General features: G+C 38.3%; 2 protein-coding genes across 9 annotated transcripts; one reads left to right on the top strand and one right to left on the bottom strand.

The window, feature by feature from the left end:
* Positions 1–141: 141 nt before the first annotated feature.
* Positions 142–4,375, bottom strand: LOC136267734 (coiled-coil domain-containing protein 102A-like). 6 transcript variants are annotated; one of them, XR_010706729.1, is made up of 9 exons: positions 4,147–4,375; positions 3,559–3,647; positions 3,257–3,503; positions 2,876–2,986; positions 2,477–2,823; positions 2,076–2,157; positions 878–955; positions 664–820; positions 142–451 (listed from the first exon to the last, which is right to left on the bottom strand). XR_010706729.1 is itself a non-coding variant. In XM_066062897.1 (9 exons), coding segments are annotated over exons 3-8 (699 nt in total). In that variant the 5' UTR covers positions 3,259–3,503; positions 3,559–3,647; positions 4,147–4,374; the 3' UTR covers positions 142–451; positions 706–741. The 6 variants fall into 6 exon arrangements, 5 of the variants coding, with proteins under 5 accessions (XP_065918969.1, XP_065918972.1, XP_065918973.1 ...); XM_066062897.1 differs by having other exon boundaries at positions 706–820; positions 4,147–4,374; XM_066062900.1 differs by having other exon boundaries at positions 706–820; positions 3,267–3,503; positions 4,147–4,373.
* LOC136267733 (sulfhydryl oxidase 1-like) lies at positions 4,352–18,745 on the top strand. 3 transcript variants are annotated; one of them, XM_066062893.1, is made up of 9 exons: positions 4,352–4,552; positions 4,843–4,878; positions 7,268–7,354; positions 9,374–9,439; positions 9,495–9,577; positions 13,643–13,828; positions 16,262–16,385; positions 16,535–16,657; positions 17,925–18,745. In XM_066062893.1, the coding sequence occupies exons 4-9, from the start codon at positions 9,386–9,388 to the stop codon at positions 18,672–18,674; spliced, it is 1,320 nt and encodes a 439-aa protein (XP_065918965.1). In that variant the 5' UTR covers positions 4,352–4,552; positions 4,843–4,878; positions 7,268–7,354; positions 9,374–9,385; the 3' UTR covers positions 18,675–18,745. The 3 variants fall into 3 exon arrangements, with proteins under 3 accessions (XP_065918965.1, XP_065918967.1, XP_065918968.1); XM_066062895.1 differs by having other exon boundaries at positions 7,264–7,354; XM_066062896.1 differs by lacking the exons at positions 4,352–4,552; positions 4,843–4,878; positions 7,268–7,354; positions 9,374–9,439; positions 9,495–9,577 and adding an exon at positions 9,655–10,149.
* The last annotated feature ends 404 nt before the right edge of the window (positions 18,746–19,149 follow it).

The raw sequence follows: 19,149 nt of genomic DNA, 5'->3' as shown, positions 1-19,149 counted from the left end.
AAATAGTCCGTTACATGGCACTGTAGCAGATAACAAAAGTGGGTCAACTAATGCTACAGTTACCACAGACCATGTATGGTTATCAAAACTGGAAATGTTCTTGGATCAGACTGTAATGTAATTCTCTAAATCACTACTAAATTATAAATGAAATATGGTTGTAATGAGACAAACACACAATGCGTACAACTAAAAGCGTCCACTTTTAGAATGTCTGTAGTCACTCTTGCTTACTCATCCTGTTACTTGTGCAATACGCTGTTGGCTATGATTTAAACTGGACATTGTGTTGCCATGGTAATTCTGTTGTGGGGGTGGGGTTAGCACTTATGGGGTGTGTCTTGTCCTTCATTTTGTAAGTTAGTAGTTGCTCTCTTGCCTGCTCTAGAGCCTCAGTTAACTCAATCCTCTCCTTGCACTCCAAATGGACTGTGTTCTGTAAGTGCTCCACCTACACCATACAACAATACAATACAGTCAATAGTCCCTCTTATCTATTGTATACAAGATACTGTATTTGTGGTCCACACATGCAGTTGCAATAAACACACACACACAAACACACATGCGTGCATGCACACACACACTACACACACTCACACATGCGCGCGCTACACACTACACACATGCGTGTACGCACAACACACACACACTCACACTCACACATGCGTGTATGCAGCCTGCACAAGTACAAAGACATTATACCATTGTGTTACTGAGGTGAGTCTGAATGGCGTCACTCTACTCTGACTGAATGATAGCCAACTCTGCTTCAGCTGACTGTAGTTTAGCTTCTAGCTGACTGGCCATCAATTGGAGCCTAAAGAATAAACAACTTTCACAAACTGTGTTTAAGAACTAGAGAGAGTTCTCTTACCTTTCTTTTTCCCTTGCATGCTCAGATGATTTATCTGATAACAATTTGGTAAGTTTAGAATTGTCTCCCTTCACTGTCCTACAAAAGAGAATGACACACAGATACTTGGGAACCTTCTGGGATGGTATACATCTATGTTAGAAATTGTTAATAAAGTAGGATCCAAGCAATGAAAGTAGTGAAGTAAGAGATGAATGATGGTATTACAGCATAACTTTGTTTTGTTATAGCATACAACTATACAAGTGTGACTGTTCTATTAGGGTGACTGTTGTATTAGAGTATCTCAAGTCAGCCTTTACCAACTACCAGGGGGCATGTCATGATTTCATATTTTCACATTACAATATGCCAGACCAATAATAATAATGAGATGTTTCATTGTGATCAGGTAAATAGATTATTAAGAGGTATGGTCCCCGTGCTTTATCAATCTTAATCAGTGATATATAATGGGCATTGTCTCGTACCTATCGTGAAGTTATTGGTATCTACCAAGCGTAAGTGCTTTAAATAATTTCGTGGTGTCTAAGTATGCTGCTCAAGAAAGGTGCTGGTACGGAAACTTAACGCCTTGATATGGTTTTTATTGCAACAAGAAGATGAACAGCCTGATTGAAGATAAAGGACAGACAAGATGAAGAGGGCACACACTCGTTGGAACCCCAAAAGGCATATCCCACTAGTTAGTTTGTTATTGTGGTGTAAAATGGTGGCCGTACACTGCTTTGTCTGGCCTCCAGCTTCGCGACTGTGGTCAGGCAGGCTAGCAGGCAGGCAGGTAGTCAAACAAGAAAATTGAGTTTCTTAAAATTCTATATCCAGCTGCCTGTACGTGTTTCCTTGTTTTTAATGCTGTAATTGATGTTAGATGACTAATATTAGTCTGTAAAGGTGATTTTCATCACACATCTTTAGGTGGCGTGTTTCACTTTTGGGGGATCCCTATTAAACAGTACTACCGTATTGTTTGATATTAGGTGTTTTTAATTTAGGGAGTTGTTAATGTGTAGTCTAAAGACCCTAATCAGCCAACTATAACATTCCCCAGTGAGAAATTTAATGCAGCTATCTCTTATTAAGCCTAGACAAGAAATTAGGTTACTTGGCTATGACTATAGCTCTACTAATTTGTGATAATGTAACGGTTGTTCACAATTCAGTAGTGTTTTTAATATGAAGGCTACTACATGTATACCTCAACTTGAGCTCCAAGTTCTCTTTGACAAGTTTTTCAGCTGCCAAATCACCACTGGACTGAGTCAGTTGTTCCTTGAGATCTGTAGAACATGGGAACAAACATTTATACAACAGGACCAAGTAAACTCATATGTTGAGTTGGGATATAAATGACACAGCAAAGAATTTTCTATGGTACAGAACACAGCTACTATTTGTAATTCTCAGGTGTACCATACATAATAGTGTTGGACGCAAGTGAAAAGTTCACACAAAATAAGTTGCTACTACAAAATATGGTCTTAGTTGAAGTACAGGTTGTAGTGTAATGTCTGATTAAGAGCACATGTACACACACAATATGTCAGAGTGTAGTGTAGATGTGTACAGTAGACACAACACAAAACAAAACTGCTTTACCATAAATTTCCCTTCTCAATTGTGACAATACAATTTTGTCCTCCTCTGTTATTTGGTTCAGTTGAGATTCACTCTCTTTAATGGAGTCCACAAGTCTTTTATTATCATTGTCCATGTTTTGTTTGACTTGCCAGAGCTGGTCATACTGGGTGGACAGCTGAGATATTCTCTCCAATAGAATTGACTGATTTTCTGTTAATGTCAGTTTAATTTTTACTGCCACAAAAGAGATGGAATCACATTGCTCTCTTGAAAGAGACTGTAATTGATTACGAGCAGTAGAAATGTCTCTTTTAACACTTAACAAATTAGATGTTTGAATTTGAAGTCTTTCATTAAACATTTCCCTACAAACAGAACACATTTAACAGTAGTGACTTACACAATAATGTTACTAACCTCATGTGTTTAAACTGTTTGTTCTTTTCTGTTAATTGTGACTCTTTCTGATGAACACACACCTTCAACTTTTCATTACTGGTTCTCACTTCAGTAATGTCATTTTTTAACCTTCAAAAATGTTACGACAAATGTTATACAAACAACACAACAGAACACCTCCTTATATGGTCAATATGAAACATACAGGAACCCGTTAATGTGGACATTCACTTCTCAAATGATCAAAACTTGTATGAAGAAAGTGATCACTGTTAATTTGCATCAAACAATTCAGGTGTGTTAAAATTTGATCCACTGGAACTGTTAATGTGGATACTTGAGGACACCTACATAATCCAGACACTTAGTTAAGGTCCCAAAGTATCCCTTAGTACGTACATAAACTGACGTTGATAATCAGGACACCTTGATGATCAGGACACCTTGATGATCAGGACACCTTGATGATCAGGACACCTTGATGATCAGGACACCTTGATGATCAGGACACCTTGATGATCAGGACACCTTGATGATCAGGACACCTTGATGATCAGGACACCTTGATGATCAGGACACCTTGATGATCAGGACACCTTGATGATCAGGACACCTTGATAATCAGGACACCTTGATAATCAGGACACTATTGGTTGATTCATATATAACACATAATGTTGTTGAGGTTCTGAAGTATATACCTCTTATGTGTCTATCATTTGTAACCTCATATGAGATAAACTGGGAGATTAGAGGTGTATTGACAGACAAAAGTCTGGGGACATCAACTCTACATTTAACAATTAAAAATTAATAAAACATGTAGTCACATGTACAGGATATGGCTCACATGAGCTCATACACACAACTTGTGAATCTTAATTCCATAACTCCAGTAAGGATTAGTGGGAGATTTGAAAACCCTAATACCCCAGTAGTACAACTGTCACTCTTGCAAGTTGACAAAATCCTCACCTAATGTCCTACATACACCCTGTAGCCCTTACTGGTGGGGTTATGTGTATATGTGATACATGGTAAAGGTGACCTATCTGCCCATTGTATGGACATGGGAGCTGTTACAACTTGCTGTGTCTGCCTATAATAATGTGCAGATATAGTAGTCCATTCTGGATGTCAAGAACAAGTTTCAAGGTTTTTCTGTTTCCTAGGTTGGAAGGCCTGTACCATGACGTATCCATATTTCACAGGTCTTAAGGTGTCCATATTACACCGGTACATATTACATCAGTTAGCTGATAAATAAATACACTGAAGAAGTATGGTACCTGTGCAAGAACAGAGTAGCCAGGTAATCTCAACAAGTTGTACAAAACACACATCCCTCAGCTTTGTGACTAGATGAATGACTGGGATTACACCAGATCTCTCTCTTATCACATCTCCTGTACATCTGCTGCTACGAAATTGTATCCAGTTTTACTTGATGATGTATCAGCACCGATCAGCACCTTACAATTGATTATTTCTAATTAATGCACCTGTATTCTAATCAATTCGTAAGGAAGGTTTGTGTAGTGAGTACAATCGACAGCAAGCGACTGCAAGTCAAACACAGCACGTATTTTGTTGTATACTTGGCGATACGCGGTTGGTGAACAGGGTGATGATGGAAGCGAGTAGCCAAGCTGTGATCATCAGTCAATTGCAGCTGTGCTAATGATGCTCAGCGAGGTAATGTTGTGTTCTTTTATGAAACATTAGATGCTTCAACTCTTGGTATAAAGTTTAGCTGATGGTGTCACGTTGTCTTGAACGTTCTATTAGAGTGTTTTAACAGTGGTAACATCTATATTGTAGATATGACTAAATGAGAGTTCACTGAGAGAGATGGATCAGCTAGTTCAGACCAAATAAATAATAAATCAAACCATAACAAATATCATAGATAATGTTATCATGATAAAACAATAGTCTAAATGTGTCCTTGTTGTGTGTTATTGTGTGTATCTCTTCATTTGTAGATCTCCTAGTGTTTGATGGATCACAAGCTGTTAGTGGTGAGTTGTAGTTCAGTTATAATTCTGCTACTTGTTATCAGCTCATTTGTTATGTAATCACCAAACTAGTTGATTGTGTACATGTAACAATATAATGGGAATAGTATAGGGTAATTTTGCTGTTAACACTAACAAGTTGTAACACTTGTTATTTAAAGGCCTGTACTGCTAGAGGTTTACGCACCATAGTATTTTAGGATATATGTGACCCAGTCTGAGAAAACCAGTCATCAGCAGATTTGATTTTTCACCCAGGACACAAAGCTACATGAATAAACTACCTAATTCCACAATCAAAATCAGCTAGACTTGAGTGGTTTGGTTTTGCTGGCTGCTTTTCCCAAGCCCAGTAGCGATCTATACGTGCGGTGTGGGGCCCTAAATGGAGCTCTGGTCAGCCTGGAGATGACTGTATGTGGCTATACAGCTCTGGTGTTGAATAAGTACCTCTGCTGTGAATTTCCTTTCATTTTAGCCAATTTTAAGAGCTCAATGGCCCAAAACTTGGCCTAATTCATCCCTATGCCTTCCTTTTCAAGTTTTGAACACCATCTTGCCTGCCTCCCACCCATTTTACAGCTCGCCTGATACAGTCAACCTCGGTTTAAAAATGGCGGGAAATTTAGTTGTTGGCTACTTGTACAGTGGATGCTGTGGAAGGTAAGGAATTGGGGTAAAACGTGTGAGAATTTGGTACACATAGCTTCGACCATTGGCGAGCTACAACACGCTAAATACTTAACTTATATGTGTTGAACTAATTCAAATCAAATTGATGTCAAGTATTCTTAGTACAAATTGTTCTATCCATGTCATATGTGTCCCAGGGCCCTTCAAACCTTCTCAATACATTGTTTTTCTAGCTGCTAAACAAGCTGATGCCATATTTGGTAGTATAATCACACATCAAAGGATTATGATGTGTTGGTCAGTGTGACCCTCAGGCAATACATAATGTAATGTATTTGTTGTATTAACAAGTTGTTGTGATCACTAGTGATATAATAGTTGTAACATGGGCACGAGTGATTTGCCTGATATGTATGCCTGCGCCCCCCTCTAGTGAATGTGTGTGCTCTATTGGATTAGGCCTACAACAAATAAATTCCCTCCATCACCCACACCTGTGTACTAGCTCAAATTTCATATTCTTCATTATTTTCTGGTTTTCCTGACATACTGTACTGTCAGGCTCAGTAAAAGCCGTGTCAGCTCACATGTCAGTGTGCTGTCATGAGTTATATTATTCCTGTAACTTATAAGATTCAGTCGCTTTTGTTTGATGACATAATGATGAACTAGTACTTGATTTCTCCACTGTGATATTGTAAGATGCTTGAAAAGGTGAGAGGATTGCCCAAGTAATTCCCATCAGATAATGCCAATACATTTAAGACTGCAGCCAAGACGATAGACTTGGTGCTGCTGAAGGATGAAGATGTCAAGAGTTATCTCTTGTGTGTTGGAGTTGGACAAAAGAACAAATTGTAGAGAGAACAAATTCAGTCGCTTTTGCATTAGATTTTGTCACGTTTGCACAAGGTTTGCACAAGAATGAAGTACAACTGTTGTAAACAACTCTTTATAAGGTGATAATTCTTCTGCTACAGCTTCTTCAGCAACATTCGCAACTGTGCTTTGTCACTGGCGATAGGTGTGGACAAATTATTAATCAATATTTGCTTTGTTCTGTCATGTTAGGACAAATTATATTATTCCTGTAACTTTGCTGTTTCAAGTAATGACTTGAAACGCTTGTAATGGAAAATGGACTGCCCACCCTCCCACATACAAATATGCCAGTACAAGAGATAATAAGAGTACATTACAATCTGTATTGTATAAGTGTATGTGGTTGTGGTCTAGTCTGTTGTCCTGACTACGTACTGTTACACATTTTTACTGTTTAATAAGACCACCTCATTAAGTGTTGTATGGAGTGAAATTTGGCCACCAGTCAGACCTCATCAGTACTAGACCTTGTGCGTGCCAAGACGTGGTCTGGCAAAAACCAGAAAAAAAGTTGCTATGGCTTCAAGTTTCACGATAGTTTATGAGAAAAGTGAGGGCAAAAGTATCGAGTGTTCTATAGTAAAAACCTTCCCTAGGCAGAATAACTCGCCATGCAGCAAATATGTTATAATACTTTTACCCATTAACTTACTTTATACCAGTGCTACTCTATCTTTTAGCACGATTCCTTCATATTAGCATTTAAAATTTTTCTTAGGCATAGAATGTGTATGTCTTTTGCCCTCAAAAAATGGCGGATGCGTTATTTTGATGATGCAATAAAGTGCCACGCCTTGGCACGCACATGGTCTATACAGAGGTAGATAATGGATGAGATCCATCAGTGTGTATTAGTTGTTGTTATTGTTTAAGGTAGTCGGCAGCCACAGTTGATGATGAAGGCTTTTATGGACCTGGTGTTTCAGCAGCAGTCCTTCCAACTGCCATCTATTAAGGAACTGAGGTATGCTAGCTTGATGTGTGTTAGCCAATCCAAATTATTCACTGAGCTAATTATAACACCAACAAACACAACCACTGAGAATTTTTGTAAATTACTGATAAGCACGAAATGGCTGCAATCCCAAGACTGTATAATCTGCTGCTACTGGGTAGCCTACAGATGTACATAACTGAATTTATTGCTCACGCTGGGGTGGGGACTTGTTTTGGATCAAAAAATAGTGAAATTTTAAAGACTGTTTTTTACAATCCACAGTATTGCGGTGTTAAGAAATTAGAAGGTATCAAAACAGATACCATGGTTTAACTAAATACTTAGTATATTGCTCAGCACTAACTCTAGTTATAGAACATATGTGACCCACTGAGCAAAATGTGTAATTTTTGTTTTGGGCATTGAAATCAATGCGTGCTACAAAAAAAATTACACATATTTTAATTGCTTCAGTACAGTATACTATTGCTATAACGTCTATGCCATTGGATTCACTTCTTCATGGAGAGTAAGAATATCTTTATGTACCATGAAGTTATATGTGTTTGTGCACAATACAGTAAAGTGTACTACAGGTATCATCTCCGTTTCTAAGCTTGAACAGCTTTCTTGCTTGATAGCATTGGTGAATATTGGCCCAGCACTAATCCTTGATATCAATTCCCCAGTTGATAGTGAACACAGTGAGACAAGCCTACTAGCCTGTTGCAATTGTGACTTCTATATTAGGGATCATGAAGGGTTGAGCTTTTCTGGCCAACCCTAAACCATCCTCACAATACCTTCATGGCTCCTAGGCAGTATTGGTGAGGTATAAGCACACCCAAAAGTATCTACAGAGCAGCCAAGTTGCTATGGAATTTCACAAAATTTTTGTTTAGCAGAATTTTCTACTAACTGACTAACTAACTGCCTGATGCCTTCAGACAAGCATAACTCAATAACTGCTAAAGCTACTGGCCTGATTTTTTCATTGTCAAATGTCTCTTCAACTTGACTGGTGTCTTTTCACATACCGCAGTACTTACAGTACAATGTGTGCTTCATGGACTTGTGTCCTCCTTTGTGTCCCAAGAATTTTCAGTCAGACTAGGGATTGTAGCCATGAAAATAAGAGTGTTATTTAGACCATTAAACATTTTCTGAGATATGAATCACACTCTGGTGCAGATGAGGTCAGTCACACATTACAATCCAATGAAAGGAGATTACACAACCAAGCATTGTGTCAGGTGTTAGGTCTTGTTTAGTTGCTAGGACTCTAGGGATATTTGGCACCAATCTGAGGTGTCAACATTTCTACAAGATAAATGATGACATGTGTTCAACCTCCTTTGTTCTGGGTGTCATCAATCACTGCCAAATTCTATTAAATTCTATGGCTAGCCGGTAACTCTGGACAAAGCTGGTAATATTTGTGTTTATAAACTTTGCTGTAATTTTGTAAATTTTTGCCATCTCAAATAAATCTGTAGTGAATATCTTCAATGAGAACACTTTTTAGATTTACCACATCATACAGTATGATAGTACTGTGTATTAGGGATCACGAAGGTTTGGGCTTATCTGGCCAAAAATATCCTGAAACCATACACCCATGTGAGCAAAACGTTAAATGGTAAAGCAGCTTGCACATAAGAAAGTAATAGCGAAATGAAGTCTGTATTAAACTTCTGCAAAGGCTGACTTTGCTCTGAGGTGGTTTCTTTTCAGTGGTCTGAAATATGCGTGTGGCGACTCTACTCAGACTTTGTGAACTACTTTCTCTTCTAGGTATTTAACAACTGAAAAACAACAGTGCAAGCCTTGTAGACTACCTGTGGTCTACGTAAAGTATGCATGTTTTTGAAAATATTAAGAAAGAAAGTCAGTAGTATTACAATCTAACATTCCTAAAGTTGTCTGGTGATCAAGTCACAACTGGTCTGAATCGTCAGAGTTTCCATGGCAACATTCTAAGTAGTGACAGGGTCCATAGTGAGGTAGTTGTACACTGCAGTGAGTATAGTGTTTGTTGTTTCATAGCTGTTACTGGATATGATGTCACAAGGTGTCCATAAGTCTCCTCTTTATGTCGCTTCACAATCTGAGGTAGTATGGAGTGTATGTGTTGTGTTGTGTGTGATGTGTGTCATTGTGTATATAGCAACTTTTAGCCAATCATTTATCAGTTACAACGTTTCCGTCACTGCTACTCATCAATGAACAGGACACACATGTTTACAACAAGTAAGTGTTTGTATTCGTAGTATACTATCCACACAAAAACAGCCAAGCTGTATAAAAGGGTGCGGCCTTTAAAAGCCTGGGTGAAAAAAGTTGTGAAATCAAAGGTGGCGGCCATGAAATCGCTGCAATGGTGTGGATGATAACCTCCTGATTGTCAAGGTGTCCTGATTTTCCAAGTGTCTGGATTATGTAGGTGTCCATCAGTGTCCATGTTAATATAGGTGTATTTTTACTTACTACAGCAAAAGTTGGAGAAAACTTCTTGTTCTCAAATTGGCCATTATAAAGCAATACATGTCACGCTGTTCATACTATCCCAGGTTAGCCATGGTGTTTCATCTAGACCTATCAAACTGAGGTCATACTACTGTATCTGACACAAGCTCAATAGTACATGCACCAAATAATAATGAGCTAAAACACATCGATAGGCTGTTGGTTATTTAGGTGCTCAATGAAAAGGTACTAGAATTGTAATGATGGAAGAATAAGCTGTGCAATGTTGTTACCACCATGTTGAAGCTAGGTGATCTTCCTTTCACCAAAAATACACCTAAAGATAACTGTGTATGGTATGTTGTAGCCACATTGTAGTAGTAAATCCTGACTGAAGTCCAGCAAAAGCAAATGATTATTGTTAACCCAAGTTGAGTGTCCCAGAATACGTCCATAATGTATCCAACCTGTACCAGCCCACCTTGTTAGCTACACCCAACTTGACATGGTAACCAGTAAGGGTGACACTTATACCCTGTTTACACTATCATCTCATCGGATACAGTACGGCATGCAACATGTTGGAAACATTCCAGAAATTATAGAAATGTATGGAAACTACATTATGACCTGTGTATTTTGAGTTATGCAGAATTTGGTTTTCGAAGTTTGAAATTCTATAGCATGATGCCTCAACACAATTATAGGTTGTAGTGTGAATTGATCTTACCATGGTTGTGGTTGTGATGAAGTGAAAACGTTTAATCATGTTAATTACGGTAATTATGGTGTAAATGTGTTTACAGCCCACCATGTGACCACCATACCCTGCAGCCATACAAGACATAATTGACATGTTGTTTACAAGTGGTCCTGTGGTCCTATTGGTTCACTATTGTAATTTCTTGTGGTGGAATATAATTTGTGTTTTATTGAAAGTTGTTATCACAACACATTTTCACAGCCTTGCACAAAACTATGAGCTCTCTCTTTCTGTTTCCTCACACTGCAAACTTACAATTTGTGTGAGCTTCCACTTGTAGTATGTCTACGAGAAAAATATGTAATTTTGGTAATGGCTTTATGTATGGTTTATCATCACTGTATCCTCTTATGGTATGTGCACACAACATGCACTACATGTCCTCCTAAATTATGTACCACTGCTACATACTGGTGGCTATTGTTTGATAATCATGGTGGTAAAAATCTTACACGTTGTTTCAGTGTAACAGCTGAAGGTCAGGCAGTATATATATTTTGTTTCACAATTTGAAAGAAAAGCTGAAAAGCTACTAGCTGCAGCTATCACCCAATAATGTACTAATGTCAAGTAGAACCCAAACATAGCTAAAGTGTACTTCATGACCTGATTAATAAGACCACCTCATTATAGTGACCATGTCAAGTAGGTCTCAAACATAGCTAAAGTGTACTTCATGACCTGATTAATAAGACCACCTCATTATAGTGACCATGTCAAGTATGTCCCAAACATAGCTAAAGTGTACTTCATGACCTCATTAATAAGACCACCTCACTATAGTGACCATGTCAAGTAGGTCCCAAACATAGCTAAAGTGTACTTCATGACCTCATTAATAAGACCACTTCATTATAGTGACCATGTCAAGTAGAACCCAAACATAGCTAAAGTGTACTTCATGACCTCGTTAATAAGACCACTTCATTATAGTGACCATGTCAAGTAGGTCCCAAACATAGCTAAGGTGTACTTCATGACCTCATTAATAAGACCACTTCATTATAGTGACCATGTCAAGTAGGTCCCAAACACAGCTAAGGTGTACTTCATGACCTCATTAATAAGACCACCTCATCATAATTATCATGTTTAACTTCCATATGTGAATTTGTTACCTGACGAGATTAAGTATTGCATGGATTTATTCTTGCATATAAATTTGTCTGTGAGAACAACCCACTAAATGTATACATTTGGGACCTGCTTTACATGGTCGCCATAATGAGGTGGTCTTATTAATGAGGTCATGAAGTACACCTTAGCTGTGTTTGGGACCTACTTGATATGGCCACTATAATGAGATAGTCTTATTAATGAGGTCATGAAGTACACCTTAGCTATGTTTGGGACCTACTTGACATGGTCACTATAACAAGGTGGTCTTATTAATGAGGTCATGAAGTAGACCTTAGCTATGTTTGGGACCTACTTGACATGGTCACTATAACAAGGTGGTCTTATTAATGAGGTCATGAAGTACACCTTAGCTGTGTTTGGGACCCACTTGACATGGTCACTATAACAAGGTGGTCTTATTAATGAGGTCATGAAGTACACCTTAGCTATGTTTGGGACCTACTTGAGATGGTCACTATAGTGAGGTGGTCTTATTAATGAGGTCATGAAGTACATCTTAGCTGTGTTTGGGATCTACTTGACATGGCCACTATAATGAGGTGGTATTATTAATGAGGTCATGAAGTATACCTTAGTTATATTTGGGGCTGTTTACGTTTGAAAAAATATTTGTTTTCGTCTTCTTGAAATTGACGGTCTTTACTGACTTCCCATATTACATTCAAAAGTGAGGATTCTGTCTGTAATATCAAGCGGTGGTATCAAGGATTCTGTTAAACGTTATCCCATACACTGTAGTATGTGGAAGTTACAGGGATTTGTTCGTTTCTGATATCTATTCCAAAACAGTCAAGCTGTGAAAAAAGGGTGCAGCCTTCCAACTGTAGTATGAAAAAGATGTGATATCAAGGGTGGCGGCCGAGAAATGGCTGCATTTGTAATGTCGCACAAATTGATGATACCATTTCTTGGCTGCCACCTTGGATATTACATCTTTTTCATACTAGCCTCTTTTGGAAGGCCGAACCCTTTTTCACAACTTGGGCTGTTTTGGATTAGATAGCATTTCCTTTTGCATTTGGCTTTTCCTTGGCCAGGTAAACATTTGATAGTTAACAATACACACAGGGCAATTTCATAGGTACATATATGGTAGGGAAGAGCTGACATTAACTTTTATTAGGGAATGCCACAAAGTGTCCTGATCCATTCATTACCTTTTGCATATCATGTTAAAGGAAAGAATTACTACTGCCAGGCGTATTAATTGTGCAACTAAGCATGTGTCCCAATTGTCAATGATTGAAATGTGAAGGTGTCATTCCATTAGTGTTCAGTTATGTTCCACCCGTTATACAGTGATACAGATGAAGAACAGTTTGAGAAGTACCTCTACAATCAATTTAATCACACTACAATAAACAAAGCACTGATACCATGCTGTGAGTTACCATCAATCAATACCTACATGGTAATGGAGAAAGGAATGGAACACAAAAGGGAGGACAAAGATAGGTCCATGATGCATATATTGTAGCTGGTGTGGTTGGCGATAAGACACTCTTGGGCTGAAATGACATTGAACAGTGAAGAAACCGAGCCCATAACCCTGTCAATAGTCAAGTTGTGTGCTTGGTAGGAAGCATCAGTCAGGCAGACATTTCAGTTAGTAGAAAATTCAGTTAAAAGGATATTTAGATATAAACTTATTGGAGGTGCTCTGAAGACATGTTCCGGCTTCGTTATACCTAACCAATACTGCCAAGCTGTTATAAGGAAAAGTGAGGCTGGTTGTTGGCTGATATTTTTGGACAAGAAAGCCCAAACCTCCACCATACAGTACTTACTATTATAATGTATGTTTTTTGTTTTTTTTTGAAAATTATGACTTCAAAATTTAAAAGTTTCTGCCACAAAGAGTGAAGCACATATGGGAGTAAATAATATATGACTGAAATTTTTATGGAGGTGACTTATGCCATACCATGTGTTATTTGTGTACACAGGGATACCATGGCAACCAGTGATATAAGAAGGGGATTTTTGGAAGCTATGTTACAGTGGAATTCTACTGTCAGTATTGTTAGGAAGCCACAGTATACTGATCAGTCCAACCGACAACAGAACAATGACAATGTTATCATGGTGAAGACTTCAAAACAGAGAGATGTTGTCATGGCACCACCAATAAGGTATGCTGTATAATAGTTCTAATTGTACTAGTATTTTTAAAAAAATTGTTAATTTAAAAAAATGAAGTAGGGATCCACGCAATAAAAGTATTGAAACAAGAGATGAATGATGGTATTACATTAGCTATAACAATTATTTTGTTCAACGTGAAAGTAGGGACTTTCCCACCAAGATATGCTGTAACACCATCATTCATCTCTTGTTTCACTACTTTTATTGCATAGATCCCTACTTCATTTTTGAATTAACATTTAAAAAAATACTAGTTTGTTTATTTTTTTTGTTGGAGCACAGCTAGCTAGCTTCAGTGTAATTTATGACTGTTCAATTAGAATATCATACATTACTGTTGTAATTGTATTAGAGTATCGCGAGTTAGCCAAGGGGTGTGCAGCTAGCTAGACCAATAAGGGGTGAGGTCATGCATCTTGTTCACTGTTAAGTTCTGATTGGTTAAACAAAGTGTTAAAAGTCATGTGCTTGAAAGTAACCAATGAGATCGGCAGCTTTCAGTTTAAACTAGTGCCGTCCGCCTGGTATGAAATTTCATTGGTTATTTCTATTCACATGATATTTTTGCATTTGGCTTACGTGAACGACCAACCTGAAATAGACTGTCAATATAATATAGCTAGACTGTTAAGAGGCGTTCATGGTCTTCGTACTCTATGTATTGCTAATAGTTCACCTACTGTAGATCTTTATTTGATGGGTGTGGTTGTGAACCTATCGTGAACGGGATCTGAATCGCAAAGTTGCAGATACAAGCTAGTATACCTGTTATAGTAGTGCCAGGACTGAAGCACTTCTGAAAATCCAGCTCTGAAATAATTCTGTGGTGTCTAAATATGCTGCTGAAAGAAAGTGTTATATAGAAAATTAATGCCTCAATATGGTTTCGTTGGATGAAGAAGAAGACAAGCAGCTTGATTGAAGATAAAAGAAAAGAACCCGAAAAGGCACATCCCACTGGTGAGTTTGCTTTTGTGGCGTAAATTGGTGGCCATGCACTGCTTTGTTTGGCCTCTAGCCTTGCAACTGTGGTCAGTCAGTCAGGCAGTTAGTCTAAAATTTGAGTTTTGTCAATTTTTAAAAATTCTATATCTGGCCACCTGTCAGTGTTTTATTATAATGAATGCTGTGTTATATATCATATGGACTAGTACTATTCCGTAAAGGTGATTTTCGTCCCGTAAGATGTCTCTAGGATGATTTTCAAAGGAGGAATTTTGGGTGGCGCCACACACAAAATTTTTGGGGGATCCCTACTTAAACGGTACTACCGTACCATTTGATATATGAATCAGGTACTTAATTGTTTTGTAGCAAATATACGTAATAGTTGCTAACATGATCAGATATTCATGATACAGCTATACACTATATATAGTACCATGCTATGCTATTACTGTAAAGTGGATTTTAGTGTTTGGGATCATTCACTATAAAATTTAAGTTTGTGAGAATTTTGATGCCATGATAAAACATAATATTACATGATTTTGCTAAAGTCACATGCTGTTGAAAGCTTTATCACTACTAAACACTCTGGAAAGATGTTTGCCCAACCAAAGCTATGTCTTGTAATGAAAGTCAAAGCAAAAAGTGTGGATAAGAAAAAGGTGTGTGTGACTCAAACTAACTATCTATGCTCGAGCCAAAAATGGTTGTGATTTATCTATCATGTTTTACCCGCAAATTCTCTCTGCAAAGCCAAGGTTGTCCTTCAGTTTCATTTGTGTTTGTGTATGTAGCTCTTTTCAAGTCGAAGACATACGCTTTTCCTGGTAGCCTACTGGTAGCTTTTCCAGGTAGCTTACTCATTTCATGGTAGGCTAGCTGTGGTGTTTTTTTGTCATTAAATACCTGAAGAGCCCAACAGGAAGGTAGTTCACGAAGGTTGTAGAAAGTCGTTACATCCGTATTTCAAACCAGCAAAAGGAAATCACTTCAGTGCAAAGCTGACTTGCTGAAGTTTAATGCAAGCTCTGTTTAGTGTTTAATTATCATATGCTGGCTGCTTTTACCATTAAATGGATTTGCTTACATGGGTGTGTACGGACTAACATAGATAGATAGATAAACCAGGCACCGGCCGGGCAGGCGACTATGCGCCTGTTAATTAGGAATTTAAAGTATATTTTAAAGCATTGCCGCGGTCTAAACCATCAGTGATATCATAGTAACCATTATGCTCACACACTTCAGGCAGTCAAAATGGCAAAAAGGAAGTCACTCTTCACGTGACCATCACCATGGTAAACAAAGGTGCTTGTATGGCATCACATGGTCTAAATGAATAATGTCTATACAGAGACTACTCTAATAGAACACACATTTACTCTACAGAATGTACACTTGTTGATGAAATGCTATAATAGAACAGTGATCTGATAATTGAGTGTACATCACATGTTGTTCTCATCTCACAGGCCTCATTTGATGGACCTACAATCTGCTGTAGCCTACACGTTCCGTAGGGAGGTCCCTCTGCACTCCATTGTGTCTGGAGCAGCCTTCTCTGCACTAACACAATTTGTACAACTACTAGAACAGGTACACCTGTATGAGTGTAGTGTTGTCATCTTATAAATGGCCAAGTATTTGTGGGACAAAGTCACAAACTATGTATAAAGCATAATTGTTTGACTGTTCTTTGTAACTGTTCAAAGCTGTAAACATCTCATCTCTCTGACTCATTACAGGTGTTTGCCTTACTTGATCGTCCCACTAGGGATGCCTTACAGAACATCAACTTTCAACTGAACAGTCGTAAACAGGCTGGCTTCATGCTATCCCGGGACTGGGTCAAGCTTCTGGACATTAAAGTAAGCAACATGCTACAAAGTCACATACTCTACTAACTTGTAATCAAATAGTATGATAGTACTGTTTAACTGTACTGTTTAGTAGCTTTCCCCCTACAAGTGGCACATACCACTAATAAATACTGCATCTAAACATCATCCACCTATAGTCTCATTTGACATCAAATACAGCGTTAAAGAAAACACTTACAGGTGGCTGGATATTGATTTAAAGAAAATTGTCAAAACTCAAATTTTGATAATTTGACAGCTTGCCAGACCACAGTCACAAGGTCAGAGCCAAACGAAACAACATACGGCCACCATTTTACGCCATAACAACAAACTCACTAGTGGAATGTGCCTTTCATGGTTCCACCGAATGTTTCTTTTATCTTCAATTAAATGCTAGTAGCCTTGGTTGTATTGGGAGCTGGGCTTATAAAAACTTTCAATGAGCCATGCTCCTTTACATTTTAGTGCTGAGGCCATAATCTGGCTTTGTAGAAAACAAGGTATTGTACCATGCCCCCAGCTTAATCTACTGAGTAGTACTGTAGTGAGATCGAGATACTCTAATACAGCAGTCACAATCACATGTGTATTCTCTAATAAAATAAGTTAATAAAAATATTGTAATTAATTAATGAAGTAGGGTTCTAGTGATGAAAAGTAGTGAAACAAGAAATGATGATATCTATTCCTACGTGGCATTGTAGCAATGTGGGAAAATCCCTAACATGCCAAATTTAGGGATTTTCCCTCATAGCTACCATCATCTCTTGTTTCATTACTACTGCATGATGCTCTTACTGGCCTCCAAATTTGAAGTAAATTGACTAAAGCACACTCTAAGCGGTGTGAATGGAGGAAGCTGAAGAAAAATACGAAGGGATTGAGATGAACTTTGAAGACACATATCTCAGTGGTGGCGTGGATTTGGAACAAAAGGTGCTCCACCCTGAGGGAGTTTCCACAGTACTAATCGTGTAGGTACTATCAAGCATGAAAATGACATTTTCTTGATTCCTGTAAAGTACACACTTGTCTGTTGTGTACCTGCACTGGTTGTACTTGGCCGCACAACACACTATCGTGTATCTTGATGTTACCATTGTTTTTAATATCATACACCTGTATCACAGTACAGTAGACCCTCCAACCCCAGTGGTCTGGGACATTGATAAAGTGTCCAGATAAGTGAAAACTCAATTACTTTATTGTAGAAATGAGGGTCTACTGTACCTCACCCACTATACAATACCTCTGTCTGTGTGTATGTGTGCAGCTTGATCCGTCGATGTCAGTACTACCCATGGAGCCACAATGGAGGTCATGTGTTGGCACTGAGCCACATTACCGTGGATACCCCTGTGGCTTGTGGACACTACTACACACAGTGACCATACAGTGTATGCCTCAAATACACATCACAAATGTCGTGGTCAGACCTCACTATAGACCATGGCATATCTCAAGCAGGGAAGCTCTACTGATTGCTAAAAACTATGTGGAGAATTTCTTCACTTGTGAGAAATGTCGAGAACACTTCAGTGAAATGGCGAGGGTTGTCCTGTACGAAGCTGGGGATGATGTGTCAGCCATTTTGTGGCTGTGGCAAGCTCATAATCGTGTCAACAAGAGACTAGCCAATGACATCAGCACAGACCCAGCCCATCCTAAAGTACAGTTCCCTACACCACAGCTCTGCCAATCTTGCTATGTCAATGACACCGATGGATCCAGCCACTGGAACAACACAGCTGTGTTCTTTTACCTCCTAGACTTCTACAGCTTGGGAACAATAAATATCACCAACCCTAAGACAATAGACTTCATAACAGGCCAACTGTGGTTATATCAAGCTGACAGGGGATCTCACTTTACTGCAGTATCAATGGAACCATCATCATTTAGTATGACAGATCTCAGCTTGTGTATACTGCTGTATGTTTTAATGGCCGTCGTGTTGTTGCTGTGTTTTGCACACCTCTACTACAAGAGACGGAAAAGAAAACCAGCAAAATTTGTAGTGTAAATAATAGAAATATTTTTGTATGTAATGTACTAATATTATTAATACATAATGTATTGAATCATTAAAATCAACCCATCAACTACCTGCATACTACTAGCTGTACATGGAAGGCTTTACAATGTTTGGTATATGTCACCCAGTCTGGGAAAATTGATCTTATCACCTATTATTAAGAGTATCAAGAAATGCCAGTTTTAAGTATTCAGTGTGTTGTAGCTTGCCAATGGTTGAAGCTACATGTACCAAATTTTACACCAATTCCTTACCTTCAAGATCATCCACTGTACAATTAGCCAACATTTAAGTTTCCTGTCATTTTAGATAGTTTTTAACTTAATATTGACAGCTCCAACAGGGGTGGCCTGGAGGAGGGCAAGAGGTTGTTTTAAACAATTAAATAGGAAGGTGTAGTGATAAATTAGACCAAGTTATGAATTGTTTGGGTTTCAAAACTGGCTGTCATTTAGAGCACAGG

This window comes from Dysidea avara, chromosome 9, assembly GCF_963678975.1.
Source record: "Dysidea avara chromosome 9, odDysAvar1.4, whole genome shotgun sequence".
Lineage (NCBI taxonomy): Eukaryota > Metazoa > Porifera > Demospongiae > Dictyoceratida > Dysideidae > Dysidea > Dysidea avara.
The sequence above is the reverse complement of the archived record's forward strand: the minus strand, read 5'-3'. Positions and strand labels throughout refer to the sequence as shown.